Genomic DNA, 12,126 nt, shown 5'->3' with positions numbered 1-12,126 from the left:
TTGGGCATGTACTTGCTGGTCTTCCTCCAGGACACACCAGTGACCGAGCGAGGATGAGCCAAGTAAACAAAGGAGAAGTGAACAGGAAGAGGCTTTTTATCAGACGGGTCCTGGACCACCACTGCGGATCTCCAGCCAGTAGTGGGATACCAAACCTTGAGTAAACAGTCATCCTGTACATGTGCAGAAAATCATTATATAGGCAAACTGAGTTACAAAAAAATGGTTCAACGATTTGCCATTTTTAAAAATGTTAACATGAATCTTTAACCTTTCCAATTGTGGCAAAATACTCTCCATCAGGAGACCACTTGGCTGCGTGAACAGACGCAGAGGTCCTAAGAGAAAAGGAAAAAGAAACAAAAACAATATCAGCTATTAAGGTTTCTCATGTGATGCCAAACACACTTTCCTCAAGAGCTGTTCACTATGTTGGACATAATGCAATCAATGGTTGTTAGGGAATAAGATTCTCAACTGGCAGGAAATGGAAGCTCTATCAGATTGAAAGCTCTCGTTGAGTGAAATCCATCACAAAGAAAGTGCTACAGCAAGACGTCACTGAGCAGTCTATAGGACTGCAACTGTAACTGAGGGCTTCAGCCATTATTTTCCCCAGCAACCACTTCCAAACTTCTGGGAAATACTCGTTTCCCCAGCTTCACACAGGTGTTTGCCAAATGGTCAAGGATCGATCTCTATTCCTGTATGAGTGGGGTTTTATTCACATGCTCCTACACTGTCACCATAATTTTCACACGTTCAACGCAGCAAAAAGTTAACCTCACATGGTTTGTGGTCAAGCGTCAGCAAAACCCTTAACATCCACTTCTCCATGGAAACAGTCTGTTTCTTTGTGCACAAGGTATTGTTGGTCGCAACCATTGCATAGTTTTCTGTGTGTCATCATATGACAGTTACAAATGTGGTTTCATATGTCTGTGTCTTCTCACACAGCTTAAGGTGTGAGAGCGGCACTGCCTGCTGACTCAGAAGACTAGTCTTCGTGTAAGGCCAGATGTGTTTGAATAATCAGTAACTGACTATAGGTTTTATGAGGGAAAGGGAAGATTTCAGAACGTTTTCTGCACAATGAAGTGATTAACTCTTCACTGCATAAGAGAAAATGACCAAAAAAAGTTTACTTCCAAAGTAATAGTGAAAAAATAATGTATGCAAAATATTCAGCTGTCGCCTCAATGCTACACAAACTAGAATAACTGCCTTGTTGCAGCCGACATCCATGTCTGGGCATGCTCATCATATTACACTGTGTGTTGTAAAGTGTTTTTCAAAATATATATATATATATATATATATATATATATATATATATATAAAATTTTTTTTTAAATTTTATTTCTGTTTAATGTTATCATCGATGACGATTTAATTCAGTTACGACCAGAAAGGGTTTTTTGTGACCTTTGACAAACAAAATCTAATCAGTTCCTTCCTGATTAGATTGGTGCCAAATTTGAAGAAAATCCCTTTCTGCATTTGAGTGTTATCATGTTTAGAAGGATGGGGCAGGTAGGCAGAACCCAAAAATATAATACCTTTTCAGAGCAGAGGTCTAAAAATCCACCTCAACTTTCTCAAAACGGATTTTAAATAATTTCTAGATTCCACTTAAAATTAGACAAACTTGGCTGAAGAAAGCATCTTCAATTCCACAAAAAGAGATAAGAGGAGGTGGGAAAAAAGTATCTGGTCTGTTCAACACTTAATTTACTGGTTAGTTAAATGTCAAGGTATTTATCCTAAAACTGTAGCTTTGTAAGGCGCATCACCCTGAAGCAGCAAGTTTTGTTTTTTAATAAAACAGTATATAGAATGTAAGCCAAAACGCACTTGCACTGCCAGACACAGTTCCAGTCACTGAGGACAGGGTGGGGCTTGTCGTCAATCATCTGCCCATCCTCCTCCTCTATCAGGGCATCCGTCAGTGGAGGTGCCCACAGCTGGAGTCGCTCGGTTGCTGCTAGGATACGGTTCCCTGAGGACACAAAAGCACTGTGTTACACACCTCATGTCCCACGTTGACTACTACACTACGCAGAGCCACATACAAACTGTGACTCTTACATAATGCACATGCTGTTTCAGCCAAATCAAAGGGTGGTAGGAGAAGGAGCTGCCTTTATCATGCAATGATTTCTCTGGTAATCATAGAAAGCATTTGTGTACCTTGTGGGTCCCAGGCCAGGTTGTAGGTGATGGCATCAAGGAAGAACTGTCCTGTCTTTTGCCACTGATAGTTAAGCTGCTGTTAGTGGTGGGAGAGCGACACACACCATGCAGTGTTACTGGAACAAAGGTGTAATTAAATCTGCTACATACTGATTTAAATCCTTAAATCTGCCTACAAAGCTGGCGCTGGTACTCACCTTGTGGCGTTTATTTGGGTTGATAGAAAGAGGTTCAAAGATGCAGACTGTGTTTCCGTAGGATGCAGCAATCTAAAAATAAAAAGTTGTGCTCATCATCACATTACTCACCCCATCAGTGCTTTTGCACAGTCACTCCCACAGGAAAAAGGAAGGTGTGGTGTGGTGCAGGAGAGCAAAATGGCAAAGGAACACGAGAAGTTGAAGACAAATGCAAACGAGGCAAAATGTACCTCTTTCCGCTCAGCATAATTGATAAAATCTTTTAGCCACAGGACAAAAAAACTAAAGCTGTGTGTGGGTGTGTGTCTCTGTGAGCATTTAACACTTACCCTGCCAAGCTGGTGGGAGCACTCCACACAGCCCACCTGTATGTTTCCATTTTGAGCTCCTGGGATAATCTGAACACACTCAAAGTCACTAGCCAAGATCACTACATCGCATCCTGAGCCATAGGCCTGAAAATACCAGAGAATAGGAAAAACAAAATCACATTTTAAGTCATTCAACAAATGAAATCAAGCCACTGAGATTTAAAATTACAATCATTGCAAAATGTGTCTGGAAGCTGGAGATCATTCTATATGCAAATCTTTTCACTATGCTATTTTTACTACTTCAAATATTTATATGACTTGATTTTAACTAGATGGACAATATATAGCCAAGCATATCGCAATATCTGCAAAAGCTGTGTCAATCACATGAGGCATGAAAGAACAGCTCAACAATTGGAAAGAGGCGTCTACAGGAAATTACATTCGTAGCTGAATGGTGGGGAGAAAGAAAAACAACAGCGTGACTCTGCAGTCGCTGTGGGATTTTGAAACAACCTCCTGATCTGTTTCTGTTACACACCGATATTGGTCATTTTTGTTTTTACCATTTATCACACTGAAAAAAAATCATTTTCTTGAAAATAAAGCGCATACACAGGACTGATCAGCCACTGCAATCATAATATCATTTAATGCACATATGTGGTGATTTTATAGCACTATAGCATGATTTCACATGATTTATTAAAATTGAAAACAGCATTTCTGAACATCACTCTCATGTGGCACTAAATGAAAAAACTGAGCCTTTAACAGCACATGTGACACTGCATCTGAAAGACCTGAGCCTTGCCAGGATTTTTAAGACCAATGTTTGGGGATTTAAAAATCCAATACTTTGGTACTGGTCAACATTTTTTTTTTCCTTTTTAGATACATGAAACAAAACATTTTCCCGACATCTGTTGGCTAGTTATTTACTCGTTTATGCTCTGCCTGACTGCGCTCAGAATAGCTGCTTGTTGTTTTTGTCGCGTTCAGCGCTGTTGCAAACAGGAAGGTTGCAGAGTGCCCTCCACAAATCTCCACATATTCGAAGGGTGTTTCTCCCATCTCTCATTTAATTTTCATTTATCAGCAGCTATAAATGCCAAAACTGATTGAACTGCAAGTAGCTAATATCATCCCGCCAGTAAATCAATCAGGCTCTAAAACAGAAAAGCATATGAGGCACATATTCCCAGCATCTAAGATAGTCTAAGACACATTTTGTGGATCATATTTCACACAATATTTAAAGAAAACTGATAAACATTGATAAGCCAAAAATTTCACTGATCACATTCACCATTATATGCATGCTGTCGCGCTGCCGAATAACTGCTGTAAGACTAGTTTTAGTTACTTCTCATACAAATCAAATAAAACCAATTCCAGACAAGTTCCTTTCCACCTGCAATACTTAACCATGGGAGGATATCCATGGTGTAAACTCCATACAGTGTGCATTTTTTGTTTCCTTTTCAGTTTTGCTGAACATACAAACTCTCATAAACAAAACTTCTGCTTTCGCTCTCATCTTGGCAGATGAACAAGGGCGAGCCACAAAACTAAGTAATACTACATTGTAACTGTCACACTTTCAGTCTCATTCATAAATAAAACCAAAGAGGAGCTGAAAAAGTTAAACAATTAAATGTTCAAAATATTTACATTTTGTGTTTTAGACAGTGCATGAGCAACAGTCTGGCAGCAAGGAGTTTTATACACTTGTGCAGACCCGGTGTAATACCTACAATATAAAGATTTGGAACATCGACTGGAAGGTAAATTGATATGATGCTGATTGCCAGCAGCCGGCATACATGAGCAGAATGACAGCGGCACCTGGGACACCAGCAAACTGGTCTCACAGCAGCAGTACAGTCAGGATGACGGCTTGTGTCTTTCATTATTCAGGAGAACAGGAGGAGACGCCGAGAACCACTAGGTCACAGAATAACACACTATAGCCAGTGGTATAACACTGAGTGACGATCAGGGGATGAAGTTATAGTGAAAACTGTCATAGGACCATACTTTAAATACTATAATTTAAAATGTGAGTGACACGTAGAAAGGAGGAAGGGAGGTGCAGTGTGTACTTCATTCTTACTGCGACACTTCCCTCTGAACATTACAGCTGGAATTAAAAGCGGTCACCGTCACGCGCTGTCTAGGACTGCTTTGCACCCTCTCCCTCGCATTCACACTGACACACGCAGTGTTTTCTACTATCTTTGTCAGCAAACTAATTTAGACACAACAGGACCTGGAGCTAGTGAGCTTAAATATACCCAAGTTAAAGAGGGTGACCCATCGTTGTTTTTTTAAATCATCCTCAAATCCACATAGAGGGTTGGCATACAAAGGATAAATAGAAATTTAATTCTGATATTCATGGTAAAAAAGCCAACACTTGATGCATTTTAATATAGAGTACTAAGCAAATAACATTTTTGTTATATATGGTGCTTTGTACTGCTTTGTGATTGTGTAGTGTGATAGTCTGTGTGGAAAGACACTATTAAAACATGGCGTTAGCACATCATACAAGATTAATAATCATCGCAGTGTGTGCTCAGCTTTCAAAGCTTATCCACATGCTATTGCTAACTGACAACTGATGCACTGCCAAATATGATCCAGGTGGAACTTGGCTCTAGAGTATATAGAGCCAAATAGATGGTGTACCAAACAAAGGAATCATTCTGAATTGAATGTCCCACACTGGTTTGGGACAAATACATGTATAATTACCCTACGACAAAGACTGGCACTGTGTAACAAACAGAGAGAAGATTTAAATGATTAAAAAAGATAAAAATCCAACAGTGTCGCCATCATCAGGTAAGAGATTCTTGGTCAGATTATACCTCAGGTTTGTCTTTTATTTAGGTTTTTTTAAGGAATGAGATATTCCACAGTCACATCTAGACAATCACGTCTCCTGTCTATAGCATCTTTGGCCTCTGACAAGCATTACCTCTGATCTGTCTGCACGGCATTATTCGTGTGCAGAGGGGAAAGGATATTAGAGAGGCAGGGAGAGACGACAGCTCGGATTCTAAGATTAAAGTAGATCAACTAAGAGATGTGAAACACTATGACTTAGTCAACAGTACATTTATTTAAATGGCAGTCTATTGCAAACACCACCGTTTGCTGAAAAGTCTAATCAATGTAATGCCCAGCTAACTTTTAGGACAGTAATTTGATTCAGTAAAAGATTAAATTAGGCGGCCACTAATTGTGTCTGAATATATTTGGATCATCACACTCAAGTATCTACAGCTTCTAAATCCACTGACTTAACGAGTGTGACCCTGATGGAGCTGCATGTCTTCCCTGTCAGACATATAAGCTGCTTATATGAAGAATGTTGCCGCCATTAGATAAATATCGTCCATCTACTGACGAAAGAGCTGCAATCAAGCAAAGAAACAATAAACTGTCAGTTTTCTGTTAAATACAAACTATGTATTTTTGAGCATTATCTGCTTGACAGCTTTGGTAAACAACAAAAGGTCAATTATTAGCTAATTATTTAATTAAACCTTAAAGCCCTTATCCCAATAACACATTTTTAAGTTAACCAAAGTTTCAGTTTGTGAGGAAAAAAGGACATAAATAATACAGTGTGTTGTATTAAAAACAGCTGTCCCTGAATCACTCCTCTGGGCTGGGTTCCTTAACCCAGCTCTGGAAAAACCCCAGTGTCCTTAGGGTTAGTCAGCAAACTCCATTTCTAGCCTCATGAAAGACAGCGCAGGTATCTATAACATGTGTTATTACTGATAAGAGCTAAAGAAATGAGGGACATTTTGCCAGTCTCGTTTTAAATGCTATTTGCATAATGACAGAGAGGTATTTGTTAATGTCTTTTAAAATAAAGGAGTGAATGTAATTGCGTTCTGTGGTAATGAAAGTAGATATGAGGAACAAAGTGAGAGATCACTTCTGCCTTCATTACATCAAATGCCACTTTTACATAATCACGTGATCATGTTCCCAAGCCCCAGCTGCTACCATCTGTGGCATACTTGTGCAAGCTAGCAGGACTTACAGTAAACATAAAAAGCTTTTGGTGCATTGTTTTCTTTAAAGGATTGATCAATTCTGACTTGCAGTAACCTGGTAAGTCTATCAATCTGTAAGATATTAACCTTTGCGAATCCTACGGCACAGACCTGTACTTTGACTCTTCCACCTATAGTCACATGGCATGGTCTTTACTGTTCTCTGCAGAAAGATTGCAAGGAAACAATGAATGTTTTAAAGCCAAACATAACATCTAGATTCAATCATTCTTCAGTCTCTCGGTTAGTCATAGCATATTCAACTGAATCAATGTAGCCAGCCAGGCGGGTTGCTTTTAGAACAACAGGGGACCTGTTTTAGTGACACTTTTGCTTCATAGATACATAATTAACAAACATTTCTTGGCCAAGATTTATGTAATCTTAGACAATCTTATCCATCTTTGATAAATGTGCAGCACCTTCTTCTATTGCAGTAACTATAATATAAGAAAATCTTCAGAAATATGGAGCTTTGGGAGGGAGTACGTGCTCCTCCTCTCCTTGTGCTTAGTTTACAGATGTATTCTATTTTTAGCAGATCACACATCTGCATATCAAACCCACTAGGCTTTTTACAGATATTAAGACACCGACTACAGCTTAAGAATCACTTTAATAGACATGAAAATGATCTTTCTAACCAAACTTTACAGCTGTGTGTTAGCCACAGTTAACGACAGAAAAAACAACACGTGATTATTAAAAATCTGCCAATATTATATTTTTAAATATGTACTGTTCCTTTTAATTCCGACTTATAGATCAAACTGTTCTAGGTTCTCAGCACATAACCACCATCTATCAGGCCACTGCACAGAGAGATGGCAACATCTCTGTTTTTCACTTTCCAACTCTATTTAAAAATATCTCTTCTGATTTCTGTCAATATGTCAATGCAGATAGTTTAGAATGAAACACTGCAGACGCCACGCTGAAGCTGGTGCCCTCATGGCTGCTCTAGATTAGATATGTACGTATGTGTTCATGCGTTTTGTCAGGATCTGGCCTCCGAGCCCTAAGGGTCAGTGGGAGTGTAAATGTGTTTGCTGGACATGAAGCCCAGTGCTCTTCAAATACCCTCTCAGACACTGAAAGAAAACACCAGGCACAGAAACCGGGCCCTTTCGGCAAAGCGATATGCAATGCTTTAGCTTCAAAATCATCTTTGTCCTTTGCTGTAGCGCATATTTGAGAATACTGAAAGACGCCTGGTTTTTTTGCATTTAAACTGCCCTCATCAGTTGCCAGTATTTAAAAAACAGATCATTTTAACTGTAATAAACAGCACGATGCTCTACTGTACTATAATTTAACAGAATGGCATCAATCAGAAGGGAAGGACAAGAGCATGCCCATTCCTCTGAAAAAATTAAAAACAAAACACAATGACAAAACACCACCTCATTAATAGGCAGCAGGAAGGGACCAAGCCCAGATCTGGCAGCTGTAATAAGCCAAAATAAAGTACATTCATCAGGCTATCAGTAAAGTCATCATTCCTCTTCTGCTATCGATTCAACACCAACACAGAGAGCAACAGTTTTGGATTCTGCTGCACGTTTACTTCAACCTGTCAATTTGTTGGGGGCTAAAGAGGACTGTGTACTGTGACATTACAGATTCTTGCCATGTCTTGTAGCACAAAGCGAAATATTGACTTGTCTTCTATGTATTCGAGGTCGACTTGAGACAGATCTTAACAGATCTTTGACACACAACACGCAACAGAGGCAGACTCAGCTCAAGATAATAGCGTTTGATCAAGATGCCTAAAAACCCATCAAGTCTATGTGACTGATGTCCCACTGCCCCATCTAAAACTGTAAACCTCTAAAGAACATCAAACACTTGGTCATGAAAAATGTAACTAATTTATTCAAGTCAAAGCAATGGCAAATGTCTTCTGATTATGTTCTTCCCCAGTGACAAAACACGGCCATTCAGCCGCCTAACTCATGTATCCATATAAGGCTCTCTACGTCACGGCTGGCGCAGCTGATGCCAGGATGACAGCGAGCTAACGATCTGTGAGGAGGATTTAACGCCAAATGGGAGCAAGCTAAGCTAGTTCTGCAACCACACCAAACACAGCGTTTTCCTTCTGTGACGGTGCGCAACGTCGTCAAACCCTGACACACAAGTCGCCCCTAATTTGCACTGCAAATGAATTTCACCGGCGCGTATCCCACTGCAAATATTTGCCAATAAATGTTATGGCTGCGCAAAGGGATTCCCTTGCAGTAATTCTAATGTTACGAGATGCAGCTAAAGGTCATTTGAGTGGCTGTTTTTAAATGTCTTGGGGAGAATAATGTCAAAAACCTTCACGTAAATAGCAGATGCAAACACCGCAGCGGATCATGTACTCGTGGGGTCCTGCTTGTCGGTGACTGACTGTCACGGTAAATTAAAAAAAGGAGCTCGTGACACGGATGCCCCGCGTAGTCTCAACCCACTGTTTCTGAATCACTCGGTGCGGCAGTTTGGCTAGCACACTACCCGGCTAGCCAGTGCTTTAGCTCGCTAGCCAGCCCGTTTACAGCCAATATAACGCTGGTTAGCTAACTACCCAGCTAGCTAACTTAGTCGCTAGCTTCAATGGGTGTCATCTTTGAGCAAACAATATCAAAATAAAATCTTACCGTGAACTGAATGTCGTTCACACTTCCCACCGAATAGCAGCAGTCTCCTGGGTTCACAGCTCCCGTCAGCACCTGGTGCAGATGCATTTTCCTTTTATTTTAGCAGCAGACGGGCTCTCTTTTTTAATTATTTATAACGAGTCCACCCTTTCGGTTTCTCCATCTAGCAGCAGCGACTGGGAATTCCATCATTAACATTAACGTCGTCCTCGGACTGGCAGCACCGTCTTCCTCCGCAAACGATGTTGTTGCGGAGAACCTGACTTGGACTTGAATAAATAAATTTTATCAGGTCCTGACATTTATTTAAACGTGTAAAAACGGCCGCCTGCTGCCTCTCGCTGTCAACACCATCCCGACGATTAATCGTGAGAGCCGAGGCAGCAGGATCTCTGCAGCGATCCTGACATGCGCGTTCACAGCGTTGTCCAGGCACGACTGAAAAGCCCTAGATAGCTCAACCTAGACTGGAAATCTTTACTGCTGGATATGTGTGCGAGACATTACTGGCCGTATTTCTCACTGAGAAAGGTGTGTGCTTAAGCGCTCCTATCTATGTTATAGAATGACGTAAAGTTCATATCAGTAATCAACTGTACTTTTATCTGTCATGTTGTTCAGCTGTTCTAGTAGCACTCTTCTGTATTTAAGGGACTCCATCTTTGTGGATTTCAATTTATTGCTTGTAAATGTAGGGTCCGGGGTCTAATTGAACGGGTTAAATCAAAAGTGGTAAAGGGTCGGTTTTAACTTAGACAATAGGATGTGTATACTGCGGACCGAAAACTTTATCACTGCCAGCTGAAAGAAGGTGGCTAAGATTGCAGACATACTGGTTACGGAAATAGCAGTTACTTTCTTTTATGATGCATATGGCACAATGTTTCAGTGAAACCCCTGCTTTTTCTTTAGAGAAAAGCTAATAAATCTAGAGATGATCCAAACGGAGACTTTTCCTGTTTAATTTCACTTCAGTTTTGTAAAATAATGTATTTGTCTTTTGGTCTCAATGTCACAAACAATTTCTTTAACATTAGAATTTCCAGTGTTGTACAAAAGTCTTGAGTCACACTTTATTTCATGATATTTTGCTTCCAATGAGCACACATCTTGCAATTTTCAAAGTGGTTTTGAGCAATAGTTCTTCAGGTTTTCTCAAGGCCTTTCAATTTTTTTCTTTAGACTGCCTTTTCATGCATTTTCAGTCCAGTTTTTGTACCTGGGGTGTTAAACGCATGTTTGTTTGTTTGTTTGTGCTTTGGCCTGTTTGTTTGTTAAGCCACTGACCTATGGATCATTCAAGCATAAAAGAAGCACATTACCCACGGGATAAACCACTTTTGTGTTTGTTAAGAACCCATTTTAAATTGTATATTTAGGCAATTTTTTACTAGCAGCCTGTTGCAAAAGCTTCCAATTTTTTAGTTAAAGCTATGAAAAATACAACAGTTTGATATTATTTTGCACCAACAAGGTGATATTAACTGAAAAGCTGATAGTATGTATATGAACGAAGAAAAAACAGAATAAGATTTGAGCTGCCATTCAATGCCATCTGTAGGCATCTGATTGGCAACACCTTCATTTTTCAGCATATCAATGATCCCAAACACACTGCTGGTGCAGTAAAATCATGCACACACAGAGAAACACTATCAGTTATGGATTTGCCTTCCCAGAGCGCAGACCTCAACATTATGAAGCAGTGTGGGATCATCTTGACAGAGAACAAAACAAAAGGCAGCCAACATCCAAAGAAGAGATTTGAATGTCCTTCAAAAAGCACGGAGAACTACTCCTGAACACTAAAGAAATGACACAAAGGCTCGCCTGGCTGTGCTGTGCTGAAAAATAAAGGTGGTCATACCATTGTAGGTCCAGTAACACTGTGGAAGCATAATATAAAATCAATGAAGAAATGTTCTAATGAATAAAAAGATCACATGCAACTGTCCTGCCTCTTGTTTGTACTTTTTGGATTTTGAGATTCACTCAGGCACCATTTAACAGAGAACAAAGGGAGGTGAGCAAGACCTGACTGAGCTTCAGCATAACTGTTCCACATCTGTTTATCTGCTCTATTCATCTCACTGATGAGATTTAACAGAACGCATCAGCACAATGCTGTTTATCCTCTTTCCCCCTTAAACTCCCTTTTACATATCGGCTGTAACACTCTCCTTCATTGTTTGTAGAAAAATGATGTGAACGATCCGTGGGGGATGATATGCAACCTACCATCATGGCACTGGCCTAGTTTTTTAAGCCACACTGACATCATCAAGCACGGCCTGCCTGCCAGCCACCATGACACACAGGACATCAGAACAGAATATTGTGAGGCGGAAGCCCAGAGAGAATGTGACACATACGCATAAACAGTGTCAACAACAATGGCGGGGCACACTCATCGTGTAGTATGTGTCTATCCATTTAGCATTTGGTGACTACCATTTTTTGAACTTCAAGTGTCAGACTTTACAGCTGTTCTGCTTTCATAGACTGGTCATAATGACTGATGATTAGCAATAGGTCCTACAAAAAGAAAATAAGTCCTCCATCAAAAGAGTTGCGTTTACAGTTTAACCTTCAACATCACGTTATAATTTACGCTGTCGTACGCTTGTGTAAATTAGAAACAAATTCACCAATGATTACCATTACATATCCCAGAGTGCCATCCACGAGCTTTAAA

At 40.0% G+C, this 12,126-nt stretch overlaps 1 protein-coding gene across 5 annotated transcripts in view; it reads right to left on the bottom strand.

The window, feature by feature from the left end:
• The window catches only part of dmxl2 (Dmx-like 2), a 39,442-nt gene extending 29,642 nt beyond the window's left edge, over nt 1-9,800 (bottom strand). For 4 of the 5 annotated variants that reach the window (XM_063472764.1, XM_063472778.1, XM_063472784.1 and 1 more), the window contains exons 1-7: nt 9,432-9,800; nt 2,723-2,848; nt 2,391-2,462; nt 2,191-2,269; nt 1,855-1,999; nt 272-338; nt 1-173 (exon numbers count right to left, since the gene is read on the bottom strand). In XM_063472764.1, the coding sequence (XP_063328834.1) occupies nt 1-173; nt 272-338; nt 1,855-1,999; nt 2,191-2,269; nt 2,391-2,462; nt 2,723-2,848; nt 9,432-9,518 (749 nt within the window). In that variant the 5' untranslated portion in view covers nt 9,519-9,800. The remainder of the gene's footprint in view (nt 174-271; nt 339-1,854; nt 2,000-2,190; nt 2,270-2,390; nt 2,463-2,722; nt 2,849-9,431) is intronic. The other variant, XM_063472770.1, reaches the window with a different exon arrangement.
• Nucleotides 9,801-12,126: the final 2,326 nt, after the last annotated feature.

Source organism: Pelmatolapia mariae, linkage group LG1 (genome assembly GCF_036321145.2).
Source record: "Pelmatolapia mariae isolate MD_Pm_ZW linkage group LG1, Pm_UMD_F_2, whole genome shotgun sequence".
NCBI classification, from domain to species: domain Eukaryota; kingdom Metazoa; phylum Chordata; class Actinopteri; order Cichliformes; family Cichlidae; genus Pelmatolapia; species Pelmatolapia mariae.
The sequence above is the reverse complement of the archived record's forward strand: the minus strand, read 5'-3'. Positions and strand labels throughout refer to the sequence as shown.